Below are 25,439 nucleotides of genomic sequence, written 5' to 3'. Positions count from 1 at the left end.
TGAAAGATTTCTACTTGAATTGTCCAACATTGAGTAGTTTGTCACTGTAACAGTCGTTATGTGTTCTAAATAAAGATTTATAAAAAAGAAAAAAAAACGACCGACACATCTCTGCTGATTGGTTGAACGGGTTTTTGGCAGCTTGCCAAAGACTGAAGGAAGAGAAGAGTTAGGACGACATATTTGAAGAGAACAACGAAAAAAGTAATAAACGAGAACATATTGAACCACTAATGAAACTCAGGTGAGTCACGATATTTTCTATAAAGATGGTCACGCGCTACATCACTTCTGATGCCAGTTGTTGTTATGGTTACTGCTAGATATGTTCTGGATTATCGGCCAGTCTACCAGAAGTTAAAGTGAAAGTAGAAGTCCTTTAGGAGCAGATCTAGTCTCTTTATATTAAATGGAAAGATACACCTGGAACAAAAAACAGCTGAATGAATCCGATTCAACTGAAGAAATCTTGAATTAATTAATTAATTAATAACGTCGAAATGTAGTCCGTATGGTAGGTTACACAAATAAGGGTGACGTCCTCATGCGAGAGCGCGCGCACATTGTAGCTGTGCTGTATGTAGCCCACAGGTTCTCAAACTGGCACAAGTAGATAGATTGATACTGTAGATGGATTTTAGGAATCCCAAATTAGTAAATGACTGTTACAAGGAGCCACGTACAAGGACATACACACATACTCACTCACACACACACACACACACACACACACACACACACACACACACACACACACACACACAGAAAAACAAGAACTATACTAGAAATAATAAATCAGATACAATAAAATAAGATAGCAAAGATACCAAAAAATACCAGAACAACTGAAAAAAAAATACTTAGAGTAATGAAAGGAATGTACATGTATATACAAGTGTATATAATACACATAAATGTAATAAAAACACCTACATACATTGTGTGTGTGTGTGTGTATATATATATATATATATATATATATATATATATATATATATATATATATATATATATATATAAATTAATGTATACAATTAAATAACCAGAAGAAAAAAATATTAAAACATATTTGTATAACTTTATATAGATAGATAGATTTTTTATTGATCCCAAAAAAATGGGAAATAACATTGTTGCAGCAGCAAAATTTCAGACAGAGCACACGTACAGAGTAAATATTAAATAATAGGAAAAAAGATACATGAAACAATAATAGAATAATACACTAGCAATATTTAAAAATATATATAATTTGGAAATAAAATGTACAACTGTTTCAATCTATAGATAAACTTAATGTGCAAGTTGGGGAGTAAAAATGTACAACTGTTTCACTGGTAATGATTGTGCAAGGCTGTGCAAGGTGCATTCAGTGCAGTTGTGATGTCCATGAGTCTTATCTAACACTCAGAGATGAGGTGTTAAAATGTTTTATTGCCTGTGGTAGAAATAATTTCCTGTAGCGGTCCATGTGACATCGAAGCTGTCGGAGCCTCTTAGAGAAGGTGCTCCTCTGTTGGACCAGTGTGGGGGGGTGGAGAGGGTGGTCGGGGTTATCCATGATAGATAACAGTTTGTTCAGTGACCTCTTCTCCACCACAGCTTCAAAAGTATCCTGTTTGCAGCCAATAACGGAGCCAGCCTTCCTGATCAGTTTGGTCTGTTGGTGTCGCTGGCTCCGATGCTGCTGCCCCAGCAGATGGCGGAGGAGAACAGAGCGCTGGCCACAATATAGGCACATATATATATATATATAGAATATACACACATATAGGCCTAGGCCTACTGCTAGGTAGCTTGTGAATTTCCCATTGGGGACCAATAAAGACTTATTTATATAATAATATCGTAACTTATTAATTTATTGTATTGTGTGTTGATCTGAATCTCAAAATCAAAGTATCTTTATTAGTCTCCCCAAGGAGAAATTAGTTCTGGACTCTGAGAGAAATTGCTGCAAGGGTTACATCATTCTTCTGTTCTCCCATACATGCCTTACAAACACTCATTCCTACTTCCATAAGCATCCATGCATTCAGTCATAGAAAATAATATACACTGTATATAAAAATAAATAATATATCCATACATTCAGTTATAAATATACATTAATTCCTCCATTTGAACAGAGGAACCCTGTACCTCTTTCCTGAGTTCAATAGCTCAAACTCTGAAGACAACACGTGAGAGTTATCAGATAGAATGGTCTTAGCCTGCCTGATTGTTGCCTGATCAAAAAGCTCCTGCGGGTTGAGAGGTGCAGGTGTTCCCATCATTTTGCCTGCCGTCTCAACCAGATGGAAAATCTGAGTTTTGGATTTGACTGTCAAATTCCCAAACCAGCTGGTAATACCATACCGAAGAATTTACTCTATTGTTGCTCTATAGAAGATTAACATGATATTTTACAGACCCCAAATAACTCGAAGTCTGCGCAAAAAGTGGAGATGCTGATGAGTTCTGGCACAGACATTTGTTACATGTGTGCGCCAACTCAGGTCATTATCAATATAAACTCCTAGATATTTAAAGGACACCTGCTTGATGTCATAACCATGGATGGTCACATGGCTCTGATCTCCAGCTGATCTGGGGTCTACCAGCATTTCCACAGTTTTGCTTGTGTTAATATGAAGTTGGTGTGAAAAAAAAAAAGGAATTAGTGATACCACCTGATTAAAAAGGGATTTACATTTAACTGAACTAATTTCCTAAGCATGATATCTGGCTGGATTGAGTTAAAGGTAGAACTAAAATCAACAAAAAGCAGTCTGGCATATGCAACAGGACTTTCAAGGTGCTTTAGAGTGAGGTGTATTATTGTTGATATGGCATCACTTGTACTAAGATTTTTTGTGTAAGCAAATTGGTATTTATCTAACATTTGTTCCACACCTGTATGGAGTTTCTATATCATAAGCCTCTCCATTGATTTAAAAACATTAGAGGTAATGGCCACCGGCCGATAATCATTGTTCTCCTGGGAACATGCCTTTTTGGGTACTGGAATAATAATAGATTTTGGTACTGTGTATGTGTCTATGGAGAGCTGGAATAGTTTATGCCAGGTTGGTGACAATTCTTCTGCAAAAGTTTTTAAAAGAAAAGCAGACAGGTTATCAGGTTGCTTTGGTTGTGTGTATGTTTATTAACACCTTAGTAACAGTGTGCGGTTCAATTATGATTCTGTCCAAGTTCCCATTAGAAATTACATTCTCTAACCCTAGAGCACATTCCCTGACATTGTCAGTATTAAAACGCATATAGAAATTATTCAGTTTGTTTGCCTTAGCAGTTTCATTGTGGGCAAACAGGGGCTTCCTTTTAGTGTCCATGCTGGTCATTGGTCTGATAGAGTCCCAAACTGTCTTTGTGTTGGATTCTGACAGATCTTGTTCTGTCTGCTCCTTGTTCTGCTGCCGAGCTGCTCTCATTTGCAGATAAAGGTCTTTTTGTGCAGCTCGGACTTCTGCTTTATTTCCAGATCTGATTCCTGTTGATGCATTCCCTGATGCCTTTTGTGATATAGGGTTTGTTATTAGGATATCGTTTAACAGTTTTCTGGGGTATAACAGAGTCAATACAGAAAGATACGTAGTCAGTGATTGATTCAGTGGCACTGTCAATGTCTGCATCCTTGAAAAAGATATCCTAGTCTGTGCAGAGGAAGCATCCCTTCAGCTCCTCCATTTTGTCACTGGACCATACCTTCACAGACTGGACTTAAAAACTGAGCGATATGTGGGGAGCAGCTGGATAACATTATGGTCAGAGTTATTCAGGGGAGATCTGCTCTGGCTGTGTAGGCGTCCTTGATATTGCCATAGCATTAAAGGTTAAAATCGGCAAGTATCAGCATGGGAGCGTCAGGTTTGTCCTGTAGATGGCGATGGACACAGTCTGTGATTGCTTTAGCTGCTTAAGGACCGTGGGTTGCAGAGAAGCATGGGTGGTAGCGGTAGCTTGGTGGCTCCTTGGATGCGCTGTCTGAGGCCGCCTCTCCTACCCCTTTCCTGGCCTTCCTGTCTCGACAGAGGCCCGGTCCATGATGTTGTGGTAGCTCCCCAGGCACATCGTGGAGCAGATCAGGCGACGGTAGCACTCCGCTGTCCTGCAGTCCCAGCACCTCGGACCGGCTGTACATTAGAAGCTGCTGCTGCTGATGGACCCGTCAGCAGAGCTCTGAACAACTTGGCCAGACAGGATTAGTCTCGTCAGTGCTAGTGGTTCCATTCTCTTCCAATTCACTTTGCACACACGCAGCATACAGTTCACAACACAAGTTATATCCAGCAAATTTGCCCACTGAGTCCGCCGATACCAGATAAACTTAGCACAAAAAGTAAGGAAATTTGTGTTTGGTAGATTATTTCTCTGTGGTAACAATGCTTTTTGGCAATACATCTTATACCGTTGGAAAGCCTGTTTAGTTCCCTTTCAAATGGTGCCCCATTTGTAAGGAACATGAATTTGTGGGATGAGCAGCAGCGCTGAGTATGTGGGTTGCGCCCATGAAAAATTTGCCAGATCTTCTCTGCCAATGTCAAACAGCTTATTCTGCCATTGACTCGTTTGGTGTTTGGTGGATTGGATGATTGAAGTTTGAAGAAACAAGACATATTGGCAATTTAACAATTTATTCATTTCACAAACAGGAGCCTCAGTAGTGTGTGGAAGAACCATACACAGCCACAACAGCCTGGTACCTCCTCCTCATGCTGGTCACCAGCCTGGTCACACACTGCTGTGGGATGACATCCCATTCTTCACTCACTCTGTGTGTGTGTGTGTGTGTGTGTGTGTGTGTGTGTGTGTGTGTGTGTGTGTGTGTGTGTGTGTGTGTGTGTGTGTGTGTGTGTGTGTGTGTGTGTGTGTGTGTGTGTGTGTGTCCTCAGCTGACTTGCATTCTTTTCTTATCTCTCTTGTCTAATGAAAACATTTTGTGTGTACATTTTCAGTTCTCTTCCTCAGAGTGTTTATCTGGTTCTGCAGATTCACACACCAACGGTTGATGTGTAGGCAGACCTTTTTCATTTAGCAGATCATATACTCACCATGTTTTTTCATCTGTTTTTAGATAAACAAAATAAAAGAAGAGTCTTGTCTGGGGCTAACAAAGGGGCCCAGAAAGTTACTAACATTTAAACATACTATATAAACCTGTGTGTGTGTGTGTGTGTGTGTGTGTGTGTGTGTGTGTGTGTGTGTGTGTGTGTGTGTGTGTGTGTGTGTGTGTGTGTGTGTGTGTGTGTGTGTGAGAGAGTGTGTAACGTAAATCATAATATTTGTAACAATATGCAGGAATATGACCTACTCATTGTAGCCTATCATAATCTCCCCCCTCTCCACCTACATTTTCAGATTGCAGACGCCATGTGTATATTATGTATAATGGAGTTAGGTATCTCATAGGTTTCTCACTGGTGGGTGGGCAACGGTGGAGCGTACATTGGCGGTGGCCTGTCGGTGCGCGCAGGGCGGGGGGTTGTTGTACTCATAAAATTTCTTCAAGGTTGGCAGGTCTGTAGTTGCAATTCCTGTCGACCTCCTGGGGGCTTGAGGCAACGACACTACAAGCTGACTGTTGCGCCATTTCCTTTTGACAGAGCAGCGGCCAATGGGAATGCTCCAGACATCATTACTCACTCCCACCAGTGGTGTAACTTCAGTACTCACTCAGCTACTGACCTTGAAAATACTGGCTTTAGCATTGTTGTCAGAAAACATAGTATTTAACCTTAGCATGTTTCCTTAATATCTGATGACATATTGTGGTAATTTTTGGATTTGATACAGTAAATATATTACATATTACACCTTTAAAAGTAGAGATGGCCCGATACCATTTTTTGCTTCCCGATACCGATTCTGATACCTCAACTGGTACTGATCCGATACCAGTGTGTCATATATTTTATTATGTTTTAACAACTATATAACTACATAACCCTGTATGGATATGATATGATTTCTGTGTGTTCTTTGTTGTCGGTCTGGCTCAGGTTAAACACAAACAATGAACGGCCCAGAACTTTCTTTTATTCTGCAGTTTGACAGTCAGTTATAATGGAAAAAGAACATAAATAAACTACTTTAACGTAGATTTTCTTTAGGGCTTTATTAGTGGTATTGGATCGATGCATAAACTCCAGTACTTCCCGATACCGATACCAGCGTTTTAGGCGGTATCGGTATCGGAACATCTCTATTTAAAAGAAACCATGTGAGAGGTTTAGAGGAAATGTCTCCTCAGAGGAACTGAAAACAACTCATGAGTCTAGTCATTGGACTAACCAACAACAACAAGCCACTTCTTTTTGGAAAAGGTCACAAAGCAAACAGTTTAAACCCCTGGTTTAATTTGCAGTGACCAGTCAATAGACAGATCCCCAGTGAAGTGTAGAAGACCTAGAGAATACAACTGTGGTTATTCATTTCAAGCTTCTCTGAAAACTTCTTCTCTCGTCACACCTTGGCTCCTCTGTGACATCACCCCCCCATTTGCAGTGAGGTGTGAAATCGAGATATGGCAGCAAAGTCCAACAACATCTCCAGCTGCATTAAGCAGGTCTCTGCTGTGTGTAGTGTAATCTCTACATGGTTGTCTTCTTGTTGTTTCCAGATGGTGTTCCTGTTTTGGATTTGACGTCTCTCTTCCTCCCAAATCTGACTGAGATGTCTTCAGTCCATAGAAACTTAGATCCTGCCGGATACAATGATGTTGAGAAAACTTTTGACAGTTCAGTTGACGGTAAAATAATCTTATTACAGCAAAGCTTGTATTATAATTCATTCATCATATTGCTCTCTCCAACATTTCTTTCTTTCTTTCTTTCTAACCCCTTTGTTCTTTATAATTCTCTCTCTCTCTCTCTCTCTCTCTCTCTCTCTCTCTCTCTCTCTCTCTCTCTCTCCCTCTCTCTCTCTCTCTCTCTCTCTCTTACACGCACACACAACACAAGTAAAGGAAGATAAGATAGACTTTATTAATCCCACACTGGGGGAATTCCTGTGCTACAGCAGCTCAAAAGAAGAAGAAAAAATGACACACATCAGAATAACACAAATACACATTAAGTAGACATAGAAAAATATATACATAAAGTATAAGAAATAGAAAAAATAGAATTAGTTGTAATAAAACAAACATATTTACACAATAAACACCCTTATATAAACAGACAGTATATAAACACAGATATACAGATGATTAAGGTGCGGATGAATAGAAATGACATATTTATGACAAATATTGCACAGTTGGAGGTAACACACAGAGTAATAAATACATGAATATGCATAGTGCAGAATATTGTCCATTGATGGCTCATATTGCAGAAACAGCTAGCAGTGCTACATTATGATGTTGTATTACGAAATATTAGCTTCAACCAAGGTAACATGACTCAATATAGAGTATTTCAAAAACAAGCTAAAAAGGAACTTAAGCTTGCAAAATTTAACTATAAGGACAAAGTTGAGAACATGCTGAGCACAGGCAACTCACATCCTGCATGGGAGGGTGTGAAAGCCATGATTGGGATGCAGTCTAAGAAGTGTCCGATTTCCCTCAATGGCATGTCAGACCGTGCCCTCTCAAACGAACTGAACACTTTCTATAATCGTTTTAATACTTATGACTTTAGTGAGGAGTTGTCAGGTTTTAATAACATTGCCCCTGGGCAGAGCAATGTCCAGGTTAACAGAAATAAGGTCCTGACACTCTTCAGAGGTGTTAAAGAAAGGAAAAGTCCTGGCCCGGACGGCATTGGAGGCCGTATATTAAAGAATTGTGCCGAACAGCTGGTAGACATTTTTTGTTTTATCTTCAAAATGTCCTTACACCTCCACACCGTTCCTAATCTTTGGAAAGACTCAATTATTGTTCCGGTACCTAAAAATAAGGCTCCAGAGTCTTTTAACGACTTTAGGCCTGTGGCACTCACGTCCCTTATTATGAAGACGTTAGAGATGATCGTGAAAGACGAACTTTTGAACTCTGTACAAGATCTACTAGACCCGCTTCAGTTCACTTACAGACCAAAACGGGGAGTGGAAGATGCAGCATGTACTCTTTTTAACTTGATCTATACCCATCTTGAGGGTGCAAAGAGCTTTGTGCGGCTGCTTTTCATTGATTTTTCTTCAGCCTTTAATTGCATTCAACCACATATTTTAGCAGGGATTTTAAAGAATACTTTTAATATCGATCCTAGCCTAATCTGTTGGCTGATGAACTTTTTAACTGACAGGTCTCAACGCGTGAGAGTGAATAGCATCCTATCCGATGTTCTCTTTTCCTCCACTGGTTCCCCCCAGGGCTGTGTCCTCTCCGCGATCTTATTTATTTTATATACAAATGCATGCAAAAGCCAACACACCAGGCGTCATATCATTAAGTTCGCTGACGACTCGGTAATAGTGTCGCTGCTGACGCACAGCGACCCTGAGTATGGCGCTGCCTTAACTGATTTTACAGAGTGGTGCAGATCGTCTTTTATGAACATTAACGCGGAAAAAACTAAAGAAATGCTGATTGACTTCAGGAAGAATCCCCCAACCCTCTCTCCCACCCTTATTAACAATCAGGCTATCGAAGTAGTGAAGCAATACAAATACCTTGGTATTATAATAGACGACAAACTCACCTTCGAGCCTCAAGTTGACGCTGTATGTAAAAAGTCACACCAGCGCATGTTTTTTTACCGTAAACTTCGCAATTTTAATGTTGATAAGACTTTTATGAGGATGTTTTATTGTTGTTTTATTGAAACTATTCTTTCTTTTGCCTTTGTGAGCTGGTTTGGGTCCCTCACTCTTAAAAACAAAAACAGGCTGCATTACATAACTAAAGTGTGTGGCAAAATTTCTGACAACACCCTGATTGACTTAAAATCGCTATATGAGTCAAAGACCTTGAAGAAGGCCCAGTCAGTCCTGGCTGACATAAGCCACCCCCTGAACAGCTACTTCATGTTGTTGCCGTCTGGACGCAGATTCTGTCTGCCTAAATGCAGGACAAACAGACACAAAAACTCCTTTGTCCCTGCTGCTATAGGCTTTGTTAATAATTCAATGTAAAATGTGGACTTCTGTGTAGTATGTATTTTTGTGCCCTCTATTGATAGTGTCTGTTGTTTGTATGGCCTATGTGTTGTTTATGTTGCATTCTATTGCTGCACAACGAATTGCCCCTCGGGGATAATAAAGACTCCTTGACCTTGACCTTGACCTATTAAAGAGTCTGACTGCTGCTGGAATGAAGGACCTGCGGTAGCGCTCCTTCTTGCACTGAGGGTGCAGCAGTCTGCTGCTGAAGGAGCTGCTCAGGGAACTCAGTCTCATGTAGGGGGTGAGAGGTGTTACCCATGGTTGATGCCAGCCTGGCTAACATCCTCCTCTCACCCCACCTCCTCTATGGTGTCCAGAGGGCAGACCACAACAGAGCTAGCCCTCTTCACCAGTCACTCATCCCTCTCTGTGCTCCCAGCTCCCCAGCAGGCTACTGCATAAAAGATTGCAGACGCAACCACAGAGTCCTAAAATGTTTTTAATAGAGTCCTGCACACACCAAAGGACCTCAGCCTCCTCAGCAGGTGGAGACGGCTTTGGCCCTTTTTGTATAGGACGTCTGTGTTTTTGGACCAGTCCAGTTTATTGGTGAGGTGAACACCCAGATATTTGATTGTCTCCACCATCTTGATGTCGACACCCTGGATGTTCACCGGTGTAGTACCAGGCGGCCTCCTGCGAAAGTCAACCACCATCTCCTTTGTCTTGCTGGCGTTGATGTGAAGGTGGTTTGACTCACACTAGTTGACAAAGTCCCAGATGACCTCCCGGTATTCCTGATCATTCTCCTCTGACACCCTCCCAACGATGGCAGTATCATCAGAGCACTTCTGCATGTGACAGCTGCTTGTGTTGTGCCTGAAGTCAGCTGTATACAGGAAGGAAGAAATACAAAAATAAACTGAACCGGCGGTGCGCGGTCACGGAAGGCTTGTATCATGTGGATGCGTAGACAGTGTTGTCGTCATTACTTAGAATTCCTCATGGGGCCGACAGAAACTACGCACTATAGCTTTAAGTCCTATTCAACTTTTGGAGAAAAGCAACCCGACGTCACCCTGTGGTTGACGATCATGTAACCAGAGATCAGACTCGTCTGTCCGAATAAACGTTACAGTGCAGTATAAGAAATTAAACATTGAAGAGCAGTTAAAAACAGTTAAACATTTAAAAGCAGATAAAATACGAGATTACTTTGTTTGCCACCCATTCTGGCGTGGAAAAAGTACTTTTATTTTAAAATATAGTTGTCACTATAACTCTTTGTTTCTATATTTGGAAAGGAAAAACTTAGCTAAACCCTTTTGTTTGAATTCACACTTTGTTGTAATTAGAGTTTGATTAGTGATCTCATGTCAACCAGTTGAAATTCACACTTTGTTGTAATTAGTGATCTTATTTCATTTCAACCTTAAACCATTTACTATTCATAAAAGGCTGGTTTCTTAGTAAAACCCACACAATGAAATCTGGAACCATAAAAGTAAAATAATACACAATAACAAAAACACTTCAATTCCTGTCCTCGTCTGCACAGTTTGGATGACTTTTGCATTTTGGTCAGAAAAAAAAGAAACAATAAGACAAATTATTATATTATTATATTATTATACAGATGTACGAGAAAGCTTGCTAAAAAAGAAAGGTTTTTAGGCCCTTGTTGAAAGAGTCGGCGGTTTGTGGAGCTCTCAGGTGGTCTGGGAGGGAATTCCACAGGCAAGGAGCAGCTGAGCAGGAAGCCTGATCCCCCATGGTGCTGAGTTTGGTCCTGTGGGGGTGAAGAAGGACTTTGTTACCTGAGCAGAGGTTACGTGAGGAGGTTTGTGGTGTGAGTAGCTCTTTAAGTAGGGAGGGGCGTTACCATGGATGCACTGATGGGTGAGTAGGGAGATTTTGAACTCAATCCTGTATGAGACAGGAAGCCAGTGGAGTGAGTGAAGGATGGGTGTGATATGGTCGTACTTTCTTATCTTCATTAGGATCCTAGCTGCACTGTTTTGGATGTGTTGTAATTGTTGAAGGCTCTTGCTAGGAGTCCCGCTGAGGAGAGCATCGCATTGTAGCCAGTAAAAAACAAAACACAATCACTTAACTGCCCATGAGTTTGTGTAACAATAGGCGACTGTGTCCTGCAACAACAAAGGAAAGTCCCTTCAACTCTTGCTTCATCTCTTTTCTTTTTCTCTGTTGCTTTCCGTGCTGCCTTCATGTGCAGTCGGAAATTTCAACAGATTTCTATCACAGTTCATTTCAACAGCTTCTATCAATGAATTTGATTTGCAGTATGTGTTGTATGTTCTAACCAGGCTTCTCTTCACAGATACTTGTGTTCAGTGTCTTCAGAGGACATACCCTCACATGTCATCGAACAGAGTATGAGAACGGGGATCTATGCTGTCCTAGGTGTCCTGCTGGTAAGATCTGATTGAATGTTCAGTAGCACCACGGAGGGAAGCCAAACACCTGCCCCCACACTGCCATGACACAGAGCTGCATTTACATTAGCAAAGTATCCCTTTTATTAGAAACATTATATGGCATGAACTTGTTGGTTTTCTTTTCAACAGGAAGTCGAGTTAGAAAACATTGCAAAGAGTTCGGTACTTCCTGTTTGAATTGTGATGAGGGAACATTCATGGATCAACCTACAGGACTTACAGAATGTTTTCCCTGTGCACGCTGTGATTCAGGTAGACTTCTGTTTATGTTTCCTAATTATTAGTAGAAACATATGAAACTAAAGATTGATTTTTTCGAGCATGTAGCTCTGTAGTAGATTAGACAAAATAAATACATATACATTCATTCATATACAAGTAAAGTATCTTCATATGTAACCTCTTCATGTGTTGACAGGTTCTGGTTTAAAGATAAAGACAGCATGTAGGACTACATCAGATACAGTTTGTGAACCACTGGAGGGATTCTACTGTAAGGACTCTTCAGAAAAAGGCTGTGTGGAAGCACAGAAACACAGAAGCTGTCAACCAGGACAATATATCAGCCAAAATGGTTAGTTCCTCGTGCTGAATTTAGGAGTATAGGTATAGTTCAAGTTAACACCAAACTTCAGTGAAAATGACCTCATGAACTTAAAGCAACACTATCTAACTTTTCCTGCTTCGGTCCCCCTACAGGTTGAAAGCAGAATTGTCCCATTATGTCTCATTGGAACTACAGAGCAGCTACCCGATCTGGCAAACTTGCGTAGTGTGGTTATAGCCGGTAGAGAGCTGCAAAGCGAATGCAGAAGTGCTGTTCACCCTGTTACGAGTTGATGAACCACGGAAACCATTTTGGAAACATTATTTTAACTTACAAAAAGTTATCTAGTGTTGCTTTAAAGGTCCCATATTGTAAAACAAGTGAGATACCATGTATTTTTTTAATTATTAAGCAGGTCGAGGTGGTGTATAAATATGTGGCCGGGTTGGCTCAGTGGTGGAGCAGGCACACATGTAGCACACATGAGAGGTTTGTGCCTTGACACAGAGGTCCGGGGTTCGAGTCCGACCTGTGGCGATTTCCTGCATGTCTTCCCCCTCTCTCTCCCCTTTCTCACCTAGCTGTCCTGTCACAAAATTAAAGGTGGAAAAGCCCAAAAATAATCTTAAAAAAAAAAAAAAAACACCATTCAATCCACAGAGAACAGCACACAGCCCGTATTCAGAAACTGCGCCTTTAAACCAGCAATCGGGACTTCCGTATGATTGTGATGTCACAAACAAACTATTACTACTAGAGGCAAAGCCCCTCCCTTTCTGGTTTGTCAATTTAAAAGACAATTTTGCTTTTCACCAGAACTAGAGGGACTTTGCCTCTCTATCAAAAGAAAGTGCTGCTACACTGCTGTTACAGTCATTCCCCGGCTGCAATAAATGCAGGTATATTCAGACAGACAGTATGATATTGATCTTCCTCCAATCGTTTGCTGATCACCTATCACCAGTGTTGGGTGTAACGCAACTACTTTTTCGGGTAAAAAGTAGTGTAACGCGCTACTACTGAAAATATGGTAACGAAACGTAGTTCCTTTTTCAATTTGGCGCAACGTTACATTTCCCAGGGACATTTGACAGCGACACTGCCTTCTCAGCTGTGCGATCACAAGCTCCACACGGGACGTGACAGAGGCTGGTAGCAGAGTAATCATGGCAAGCGAGAGCAGCCAAAGCTAACTTTTGAGAGCGTTTTAAGCTTTGTGGTTTTTTGCTGGACGGCGTTCAGGCAGACACAAAGTTGACAACCTCACAGATGGGTGCGGTGGTGATGGCCTCATACATACACGCAGCGGACCGCTGTGGACTTGTCGGTTGCACGGACACGCAAGGATTTCCAGAAAAGAGGCTGCATGTGTCTACGACAATGCACGGACCATCGTGGCTGCGCGACCGGTACAAGTTGATACAGACATTACATAGTATACACTAACACCGTGTAACGCCGATGACCTGCTGATGTGCATTCAAACCGCGCTGGACTCGTTCATAATCAATCAGCCGTCACTCTGTGAGGAGAGAATCCAGCCTGCAGTGGAGTTCAGACACTTCACTGATAAACCAGAGATTGGCTTTATGGTCAAAGATAGTTTTTCTATAATTAACTTCAGTCTCTGCCAGAGACGCCTGCTTTTAAAAGTAACATAAAAGTAGCGAGTAAAGTAAAAAGTTACTTTCCATAGGGGGTAACTAAGTAAAGTAACGGATTACTTTTTTAAGAAGTAACGAGCAAACACTACTTTTTAAAAGTAACTTCCCCAACACTGCCTATCACATGACTGACACTTCCTTTGTCATCATCTGAACCGCCTCATGACAACTTAGCAAACCATCAGCTGATGAAGGCCATGAGATGTGTGGTGGGACCTTTTTTTTCATGTTCAGTAATGAAGCAGGCCCAACCGTAGAATAGTATTTATGCAACTGTGAAGCAGGCCTTCAGGGGAATGAGTTGTTTTTACTGAAACATAAAAGCTTGTGAAAGATTATATTTTGGGACTTGAAACAAAGAAATGTCTGTGAATGTATTTTAAACTGATTGCTTCAAAAATCTCAACAATCAAATACTGTTTTTTTTAATCCAGTGAAGAGAAATCAGACAGGTCTGATTAGATTAGATAAAAAGATATCATATAACACTTTGATTCCTTCATAATATGTATACTGAACTATATATATATATATATATATATATATATATATATATATATATATATATATATATGACCCAAAACACACCAGTAAGCGAGCAAAGATTGATGTTATGGAGTGGCCAGCCCAATCCCCAGACCTCAATCCCATAGAAAACTTGTGTGGTGACATCAAAAATGCTGTTTCTGAGGCCAAACCCAGTAATGCAGAGGAATTGTGGAATGTAGTTGAATGGTCCTGGGCTGGAATATCTGTTCACAGGTGCCAGAAGTTGGTCGACTCCATGCAACACAGATGTGAAGCAGTTCTCAGAAATAATGGTTATGCAACTAAATATTAGTGCAGTGATACAAAGTAAAGCAAACCCTTGAGACATTTTTCAGTTTATACAGTAAATGTTTGAGTTTGTAAAGAAAAATAGCAGCCTAATATTCCTTTTTGTTCACTTTCTGTAAAGGTATAAACACAAACCTGATCAATTTTGGTCATGTTTTGATTTGGAATTGAATGTGCAGTGTTCCCAATGTATTGATATTATGGACTTAAAAGCTATTCTAAGGATTTTGAGAATTATTCACTTTCTTGAACACACTGCTATTATTCTGAACACAACTGTGTATATATATATATATATATATATATATAATTTGTATTTGTAGGAACAGTATTAAGGGACACTGAGTGCTCTGACTGCAGTGATGGAACATTTTCAGATGGGACATTATTGACATCGTGTCAGCCACACACACAGTAAGTACAGCTTCAGATCAGACATGGACACACCTGAACTCTTCCAACAGCAGCATGGTTCCCTACACATGTTCCTGTCAAAATGTCCCTCTATCATTCCAGATGTCAACATCAGCTGATAAAACCAGGAACTGCTTCAACGGATGCTGAATGTGGAGAACAAAGTTCAGGAGCTGTGATTGTCATTGTGGTGCCTGTGATATGTTTAGTGGTGGCTGGAATATCTCTACTTGTCGTGTTGATTCTCAGAAAGAAGGGACGATGTAAATACACAGGTATGATTGGAGTTTAGACAATTAAAACATTTCTGTTTTTAAAACATAATATAATTGTCAGATCATTATGTTGTTGATTGAGGTGTTTTTCATTGGTAATGTTTTATTACAGTAAAAAGGAATGCAGACAATCAACAACAGGTATGTTCTTTACTGTTATTACTTAGCCCATGTTACTGTATGTATTGTAGAAAGTTGGAATGATTTTAGTAAATTAGTAGTTATTAAATGAGATCTCTCTTTTATCAGTACTTCAAAAAGAATAAACATCCACATGAAGAAGAACAGCTGGTAAGACAGTAGTAAATTCCTCATTTAAATGTTCATGTCTTTACAAATGTATAATATGTTTCTGTTTAAACTCAGTTTATTTCTCTCCTCAGGGAGTGGCTGTGATAAATGAACACAGAGACAGTTCATCGGACACTGCAGAGGAAAGTTCCAGGTTAAATTAAATCCAGTTGGATGCTGGCACATTGTAAGTTGTACAGAAATGAATCAGTCCAAGGTGAATTTTGGGCCCTGTGCTCCAAAGTGAACACCTGCTGGTCTGCAGCCTGCATCACTATCTTACAGAGATGTTACTGGACAGAGACTAGTCAGTCTGGAGTAACAGCTTGGAGCAAGTCACGGACTAAGTATGTAACGGCTCCAGGCTCTTCACTCATAACTTCTGCTCCATCTCTCTCACCTGTACATGTTGCTGCTTGTACAGTGAGCTCCCCTTGTGTGGAACACCTTAAAGGCCAACATCTTCCCATCCCTGTCATTACAAGCCACAGATCACACAGACATCATGTGTCTGAAGGCAGGTATCATCAGAGATCAAACACCTGGCCCTTGCCCCCGCGGCCTCTTGCCTCTACTGAAGCCACTCCTGACCAAGCTTCTGTCAGGACGGCTCTGCTCAACGCTCGCTCCCTTACCAGCAAGACATTTCTTCTCAAAGATGTATTTTTTTAGGGAAATTTTGGATTTTTGGATCCTTACTGAAACCTGGTAGAGGAATACCGAGTATTCGTCCATCATTGAACTTTGTCCTGCAGACTGTAGCTTCATCAGGACACCGAGGCTGTCAGGCCGTGATGGTGATCTGGTAGTGATTTTTAGAAATAGTTTTAATTATCAGTTGGTTAGCACCGACACTGTCCCCTCATTTGAACTCAATATGACTCGGAAAAAAGGAAAATCCTGCATTCTGCTCTTGCTACTAAAGTTTCTGTCCCTCTGGACCTTCTTCAAGAGTATCTTGAAGAAGGTCCAGAGGGACAGAAAAGTTTTCTTTAATAACTGGAGATGCTGTAGCAAGAGCAGAGTGCGGGATTTTCCTTTTTTCCAAGTTTGTGATATTTTCCAGTGCACCTGCACAGAAGAATTGTTGGCTGTGCAAATTGTTTCTTTGCATAAACTCAATATGACTAAAATTGGTAAGTCAAAGCCTTTTTACTCTATTTTAATTTACCGACGTCACGGCTCATCTGACCCTAACCTGTCTGATGTTACTGAGTTTTTATCTTGAGTTATAAAGTTGGACATAGTTTTAATTATTAGTGATTTTCATGTTGATGATGCTTCTAAGGCTGCATCTGAATGTTTTGATATTACTGAACTTTTTAACTTTATACAACATGTTTCTGGACCCACACATTTAATTAATTTTATATAAGAAGGGGACAATGCAAATTAATAAAAGGCATGATAATACAGTACAGGGGTTAAAAATGCCAGAATTGGCTAAAATGCTATTTTTCTTCTGTAGTCCCCTGGCCTCGATGTTAAAAAGGCTTTTTAAAATACAAATATACAAGAAAGAAGGACAACACAAGCAGAGCAGAACTTGGCACAAATAGTTTTAGTCTTGACATGTATATGTATTGACCATCCATTGTTTTATCTGCTTAGTAAAAGACCAATATGTTTAATTGTCTAATATGGTGTGGGATTGAATTCCACTCTCTTGACCCTCTGATGGACCAAGCTGACTGACTAAAAGAACTTTTCTACAATGAAATAACACAACCTTCCCTCTCTCTCTCCTTGTGACATGATCAGTATCTTTTCTTCTGTGTATGTCTTCTCTGCTTCTCTTCATAGTCTTCAGATTCATCTACCAACCCTTATAGAACTGGCTCAGGTTTGCCTTGCACCAGCTGTTAATTATGCTGTTATAGTTTTAGACTGCTGGGGGACTTCCTTTGACACACTGAGCTCCTCTCTCCTCTCTCTTTCCATCTGTGTGCATCCTTGTCCCAGAAATGCTTGTTACAAACTTAGCTCTGGGGAGATTATTCGCAGGAGTCCTTATGTTTATTTCGCCCAGTAGTTTGTCTTGGATTAGGGTGGCACCTAAATTATGGTTGCAGCTGTCGCCGTAGCCCTGCTCCGTGCCCTGCTATGCCCTGCTACACTCTGCAGTTCCCTGCTATGCCCCGCTATGTCCTGCTATGCCCTGCAGTACCCTGCTACGCCATGAACTACTACAACTACTATTTCTGGTCATTCCATTATTCCATCATTCTATTATCTTTATTGTGACTATCATTGCCACTGTTCATCACATTCCCAACCAGCACCATCAGACACCTCCCACCAAGAGCCTGGGTCTGTCCAAGGTTTCTCCCCAAAAGAAGGTTTTTCCTCGCCACTGTCGCACTAAATTCTTGCTCTTGGGGGAATTATTGGAATTGTTGTGTATTTGCAAATTATAGAGTGTGGTCTAGATCTACTCAATCTGTAAAGTGTCTTGAGATAACTTGTTATGATTTGATACTATAAATAAAATTGAATTGAATTGAATTCTCGTACCACCAGCGGACAGCACTTTATAAAATTTCGGTTTAAGTACCTACACCGGACGTGCAACTCATCCTCCCTACCTTTTATAGAAATGAAAACTAAAAGATTGTGCTCAGTGGATATGTAGCCTCCTGACTGGCAGATATTGAAATGATTTACCAGCTTTTTGAACTCTTCTTCAGCTTTTATTATCTGATTCTCCTGCCTTTGTCTGTAATCATGAGTCTCGCTATTTCATTCTTTATTGTCATCATTTTTTATTTTCACCAAATTGAGTTAACGCCTGTGATTATATCTAATTATTTTTGTTATTCTGTTTTCGCCATATTGAGTTAATTTCATGTCCTATTTTTTATTTTAATTTTTTATTGTAAATTACGTTGTAGTGACCTGGTGAGGTCAGAACCCCCCCTACAGGTTTCTGACCTCTCCAGCACACACTCTTTCTCTTTCAATGTAAAAAAACATATGCTGTGACTTTTGTTGTATTAGTTGTTTTTTATGAATGTGTGTAAACCCATAAACAATCAAACAAACAACCCATCTGGATCCTTTGACATTCTTCCTTCATAGTGGTTTTTAAATGTTTTGAATCCAATTGCTTCCACTATATATCAATGATCAATCTCTCCCTTCTAACTGGCTCTGTCCCCAGTCATTTTAAACATGCTATAGTCCAGCCTTTGCTGAAAAAAATAAAATAAATATAGACCTCACCCTTCCAGTGAATTACAGACCCATATCTTAGCTAGCTCTTGTGTCCAAACTGCTATCGTCACAAGTCGTCACAAAGCAGGTTTTAGAAATATATAACCTGTGTAAATCAGGCTGAAGAACAAACTCCACTTCTGAAATGTTTCCTGTGGGCACTGAACCTATCATGGACATGTTGGTTGAGCCAGAACACAACCAGAATGCACCGCAGCAGAGTATTGTGGACATTGGATGTTAATATGCAATAACCCACAGTAAAGCTGCAAAGAAATGTAATGTATTCATTGTATGTTGTGTTATAACCAGTTCACCTGTGTTGAGTACTTTTTAATGATGATGAATGATAAAGATGGTAATGCAGGAGAACGGGGTTGATCACAAATGCAGACAGTTGGAGGCAGCAGGAAGAGATTTATTGAGAATGGCTTACAGGCAGAGTTCAAACTGCAGACAGGTAACTGGTAGACAGAACACAGCACTGCAGCTATGATGAAAAGACAACAAAACAAATTTAGTCAGTAGTACATGTGGAGAGTGGCTGGGGAGGGAATGAGATGCTGGTGAGGAGGTGGGCAGGGAAGGCCAGGTTCAGCTGATTATTGAAGTGGGAAGAGGTGTGGGGGGAAGGAGAGAGTCAGGACATCTGGTGGATGGAGGGAGAAAGTCTGTAGGTAACATGGCATAAGGCTGAAGAGACACAGAGACTGGGACCAGGACAGTCTCACCCTCTCTCACCATTTGTCAGTGTTCCATTCAGATATTCTTCATATTGCAATGCTATGACTTAAAAACTGTTCTATTATTAAGTGCACAGATTTTTAAATGATCATCAGAAAATTTCCTTCGGGATTAATAAAGTATCTATCGATCTATCTAGACCATTTATAAAACGGTGCATTACTGACCTCTGGTGGCTGAAGAAGAGCCCCAACCAGCCTCTTCTGTTTGTAAGAGGTCAGAAACCTCATGGACAGTTTGAACCTGGCTAAAAATCAAGTCTCTGTAACACAACTGCAGCTGTGTTAACAGGTTTCTCATCTACATAATGTTTAAGTAAATTAATTATTGCTTAACGGGTAGTGTTTATCTCTACATTTATGTTTTCTTTTGTTCCCAGATGGTTTCTCTGTTTTGGATTTCACTTCATCCCAAATCTGAGTGAGATGTCTTCATTCCATAGAAACTGAGATCCTGCCGTATACAATGATGTTTAGAAAACCTTTGACAGATGCACCATTGCTGGTAAAATATTGTTATCACAGCAAGCTTTTATTATAATTCATACATCATATTGCTCCTCTCCAACATTTCTTTCTGTAATTCTTTTTACTTTAATTTGATCTTCCTCAATGTATGGGGTAAAGAAAAGATGGAGCTGTATTCGATATTAAGAAAAGTGAAAAGTTCCGTTACATTTCTATTTTTTTCTTCTTCATCTGACCACGGCTACACAAAGTGCAGTGAGATTTCGATCAGATTTCATTTCAACAGCTTTTATCCATGCATTTAATTTGCAGTAGGTTTGAATTTCAAACAGGCTTCACTGAGACAAACGTATTTCTCTCCACAGATACTTGTGATGAGTGTCTTCAGAGGACATACCCTCACATGTCATCCAACAGAGTATCAGATGGGGGAGAAATGCTGTCCTATGTGTCCTGCTGGTAAGATCTGATTGAATGTTTAAGGAATATTTCTACGTGGAGTATTTTGTTTTACTGCCAGGTGGCAACAATACTGACCAGAATCAACCAGCTGTGTGCAGACCAGTGGAGTCAGTCTGTTATGCTCTTGGTCATCAGTGTTTTAGACTCAGTAGATAATAGCATGTCATTGATTGGTTGATCTAAATTTTCCTTGATTATTCTCTCAGTATTTCTGAGGGTGAACTCTTTATCGATGTGTTTTCAAGCATTTCAGACAGGTACACTTATTATAGGCTGGATGAGGTTTTAAATGTGGCAAAAATGAATGTCAAGTCAAATCAAGTAGCCTACTTCCTGATTACACCATTTGATTACTTTTTACAGTTTGGTTTGAAGTGTCCTCCCTGAGTGTTAGGGCTGAGTGCATTATTTGACATACACATTATTAAATGTATGAAATTGGAATTCACATTGTTGAGCCCAAATGGCCAATAATATGTGCTGCACCACCATGTTACCTTTTATTTCTTTCGTGAGATATTGGATCATTGGACCTCTTTGGGCGTGGTACAGATATTTAAAGGAAAGCATTCCGACTGCACCTTGGCTAAGAAGATGATGGTTAAAAGATAAATATAAAATGCACTAACATGTGTCTCTTTGTAGTTTGGCTACAAGTTTGAAGCTAATGTACTTCTATGTGATTCATGCTGTTCTGAGTTATTACCTTCATAGTTGAAGGCATTTAGTTGAAGTCATTTTGGATAAAAGCATCTGAAACATGAAACAAAGACCAAAAACCAGACACTACGTTTTTTGTAAGAGGTCACAAACCAAAACTTTGGATACCACTGGTTTAATTTGCAGAGACCAGTCAATAGACAGATCCCCAGTGAAGGGTAAAAGACTCAGAGGATACACCTGTGGCTCCTCATTTCAAGCTCCTCTGAAAGCCTCCTATTTCCTCACACCTTGGCTCCTCTGTGACATCACTCAGTTATGGCCGACCTCAGTTTGATTCTCATGAGCCTGATTCAGTTTATTTCCCTTTTGTTTGAACTTTGTACAGCAGTGAGGTGTAAAATGCATTTAGCACCACTTGAGGTATCAAAGTCCAGCGTTGTTGCTCGCTAAAGAAAATCAACAGCTCAAGCTGCATTAAAGCAGGTCTCTGCAACACAATTCTAGCTGTGTTAACAGGTTTCTCATCTAATCTCTACATGGATGGTATCTTTTTGGTCCTAGATGGTATCCTTGTTTTGGATTTGACGTCTCTCTTCCTCCTATATCTGACTGAGATGTCTTCAGCTCATAGAAACTGTGATCCTGCTGTATACAATGGCGTCTAGAAAACCTTTGACAGTTGCACCATTGCTGGTAAAATAATCTTATTACAGCAAGCTTTATTATAATTCATTCGTCATATTGCTCCTCTCCAACATTTCTTTCTTTGTAACCCTTTTCACTAATGATGGTCCTCGTCAATGTAGCTGTGGTAAAGAAAAGATGGAGCTACATTTAAAATTTAAACAAAAAAATAGGTGGAAAGTTCCTTTTAGGTTAAATGATGGAAATGTTTACAGTAGAAATGAAAGGCTAAGGATCTCACTCATTTCAGCTGTAGTGGATGTAGTTTTAATTAAATAAAATACAAGTTATGTTTTTGTACATTTAACTACAGCTACACAAAGTGCAGTCAGGTTTCTATCAGAGTTCATTTCAACAGTTTATATCATATATTTAATTGCAGAATGTTTGAATTTCAACCAGTCTTCCCAAACGTTCTTACTTCACAGATACTTGTGATGAGTGTCTTCAGAGGACATACCCTCACATGTCCAACAGAGTATCAGATCGGGAATCAATGCTGTCAAATGTGTCCAGCTGGTAAGATCTGATTGAATGTTAAAGGAATATGTCTTCCACTAGGTGCAGACCAGTGGAGTCAGTCTTACTCCCATGGTCACAAGGGAAATGTATCGGTGAAGGACTTGCATCTGACTGAAGTTTTATTCCAGCAGTAAAAGAACAAGTAAAAATGTATAGATTATTTGTATTTATTTATTTAAAAATACCAAATAAAGAGAATGACACTGTAGCAGACAGTAGTTCATGTCACTTTGCATACCAACATGTGCTTTAACCTCAAGATTATACATTTTAATTTAATAGAAACATTATATTGCATAAAATTAAATTATTGGTTTTCTTTTCAACAGGTAGTCGAGTTGAAAAAGATTGCACAGAGTTCAAACAGACTTCCTGTCTGCCTTGCACGGAGGGAACATTTATGACTCATTCTACTCATTTCATGAGGTGTTTGTCCTGTTTACGCTGCTATGCAGGTAGAATTCTGTTAATATTTTCAATTATTAGTAAATCTATGAAATTTAAAGAAAGTAAGTAGGCTTATTACTGCAGGTCCCACTGCTAATGCTGTGTAAGAACTGAGACAACTGGTGATTGGTTTAACAATGTCATTGTGAAGATGCAGAGAGTCATTTTGAAGAGTTTACTGCACTGCAGAATGACAGACTGCACGCAGAAACAAAGACCTCATGTCTTATAGAATACTGCAAGATCACTTAAGACTATGTTGTGTCATAAAACCCTTTCTCCACATAAGTAAAGACATTCTACATTGTGACAAGTTCTATATTTTGCAGTTAAGGTATTAGCTGTTAATGACAGCTTAGATTTGGTGTACTCTGTAGTTTTATCAGTGGGACTTTTTTAGCATGTATGTAGCTCTCTAGTAGATTAGACAAAATAAAAGTCTCTCTCTTCTCTCTCTCTTTATGTGTTGACAGATTTGGTTTAAAGCTGAAGACACCATGTACGGCTACCTCAGATACAGTTTGTGAACCACTGGAGGGATTCTACTGTCTGTTCTTTATAGAGGACGGCTGTATGGAAGCACAGAAACACAGCAGCTGTCAACCAGGACAATATATCAGCCTAAAAGGTTAGTTTTCTTGTGCTAAATTTGAGATATAGGTATAAAGTTTTAAATGAGAACACCAAAATTCTAACTTTCACTTTGGAAGCTACAAATTAACAACAACTAAACTGTATTTTAACATACACGAACATCCTCTCTTATAGGAGCACAACATTTTGTGTGTGTTTCTCTTTAAATATCTGAGCACCCAGGACAGTGTACCAACGGCCCAGACTGTAACAACTACAACCCTAAATTTGGCCTACTGCAACAATGTTGCAATCAAAAACCACGAGCACACAGACCAAGGGCAGGAGATGGACATATACATATATTATCTACTTATATATGAATTTTGAATATATGCAATGAATATTTAGATTCAGACTATTCCATATTCAGACTCTGCATTTATATACACTACCAGTCAAACAGTTTGGGGTCACTTAGAAATTTCCATTCCACTCCATTATAGACAGAATACCAGCTGAGATCAGTTTGCATTGTTTTTTTAATCAGGGCAGCAGTTTTCAGATTACATTATGTGCTTACATAACTGCAAAGGGTTCTCCAATGTTTTCTCAGTTAGCCTTTTAAAATGATATCAGATTAGTAAACAGAATGGGCCTTTGGAACATTGGATGAATGGTTGCTGATAATGGGCATGTAGTATTGCTTAAAGATCAGTCACTACTCAGATCAGCTGGTATTCTGTCTGTAATGGAGTAGAATGTAAATTCTAAGTGACCCCAAACTTTTAACCGGTAGTGTGTGTGGTAACTTCCTGAACGGCATAGCAGTATATATAACAATAGTATATTAAAACATCTGGTATGATTCTCCTTACAGTGAATTCACATCCCATCTTGGGCTGTAGTAGAACATTTCATAATACCTCAAAGAATATCATGAGTAATTTTTCCTGAAATATAAAGAATGTTTGGATGTATTTTACTGTCTGCTTCAGAAACCTCACACATCAAAAGTTTTTTTAAATCCACTGAAGTCTGATGAAATGTAATGATGTCATACTGTATAATGATAGATTGGTATTTGTAGGAACAGCATTAAGCGACACTGAGTGCTCTAACTGCAGTGATGGAACATTTTCAGATGGGACATTATTGACATCGTGTCAGCCACACACACAGTAAGTACAGCTTCAGATCAGACATGGACACACCTGAACTCTTCCAACAGCAGCATGGTTCCCTACACATGTTCTGTCAAAATGTCCCCCTATCATTCCAGATGTCAATCATTGAATCTTCAGCTGATAAAACCAGGAACTGCTTCAACGGATGCTGAATGTGAGAACAAAGTTCAGAGCTGTGAGTCGGCATCGTGGTGCCTGTGATATGTTCAGTGGTGGCTGGATATCTCTGCTGATTCTCAGAAAGAAGGGACGATGTAACAACACAGTATGATTGGTGTTAGACAATTAACACATTCATGTTTTTATACATAATATAATTGTCTTTCAAATCATAAGTTGTTGATTAAAGTTTTTGTCATTGGTAATGTTTTATTACGAAAGCAAAAGAAGTGCAGACATCCCCCAACAGGTATGTGTCTTTACTGTTATTACTCAGTCCTGTTACTGTAGTACAGTAGAAACGTAGAAATGATTTTAGTAGTAGTAGTAATTAAATGATATCACTCTTTTATCAGTACTTCAAACAAAGATAACATCGACATGAAGAAGAAGAAGAGCTGCAGGTAAGACAGTAGGAATCTTCATTTAAATGTTCATGTCTTTACAGTATAATATGTTTCTGTTTAAACTCAATTTATTTCTCTCCTCAGGGTGTGGCTGTGATAAATGAACACAGAGACAGTTCATCGGACACGCTGCAGAGGAAGATCAGACTCTTCACTTACTCAGTAAACAGAAGTCTGCGTAGACCACTGCTTTCAACACAAAAGTCGGGCAATGACCACATTTCTAAATCATAAATATGCCGCCAGTATATACTGTAAATTCAAATAAACTTCTATTTACAGTAAAATACCTTACATTAAAACAGGATGCTTAGTGCAAATAAACAGTAGTTTTACTGGCGAGCTGCTTCCAGTGTATTCTGTAAATTACCAG

The 25,439-nt window shown here is 39.6% G+C and overlaps 1 protein-coding gene and 1 pseudogene across 1 annotated transcript; both read left to right on the top strand.

Annotated features, from left to right (window-relative positions):
• The first annotated feature begins 104 nt into the window (after window positions 1-104).
• LOC116037681 (tumor necrosis factor receptor superfamily member 14-like) lies at window positions 105-16,430 on the top strand. Its single transcript, XM_035998893.1, has 11 exons — window positions 105-244; window positions 6,623-6,751; window positions 11,393-11,486; window positions 11,640-11,762; window positions 11,929-12,084; window positions 14,882-14,972; window positions 15,075-15,247; window positions 15,360-15,388; window positions 15,497-15,538; window positions 15,631-15,692; window positions 15,871-16,430. Exons 2-11 carry the CDS (start codon window positions 6,716-6,718, stop codon window positions 16,208-16,210), a joined length of 1,146 nt encoding a protein of 381 aa, XP_035854786.1. The 5' UTR covers window positions 105-244; window positions 6,623-6,715; the 3' UTR covers window positions 16,211-16,430.
• On the top strand, window positions 14,169-25,238 carry LOC118494586 (annotated as a pseudogene).
• The last annotated feature ends 201 nt before the right edge of the window (window positions 25,239-25,439 follow it).

This window comes from Sander lucioperca, unplaced genomic scaffold (genome assembly GCF_008315115.2).
Source record: "Sander lucioperca isolate FBNREF2018 unplaced genomic scaffold, SLUC_FBN_1.2 Unpl_7, whole genome shotgun sequence".
Lineage (NCBI taxonomy): Eukaryota > Metazoa > Chordata > Actinopteri > Perciformes > Percidae > Sander > Sander lucioperca.
Note: the sequence above shows the minus strand (reverse complement) of the source record. Positions and strands in the feature narration are given on the sequence as shown.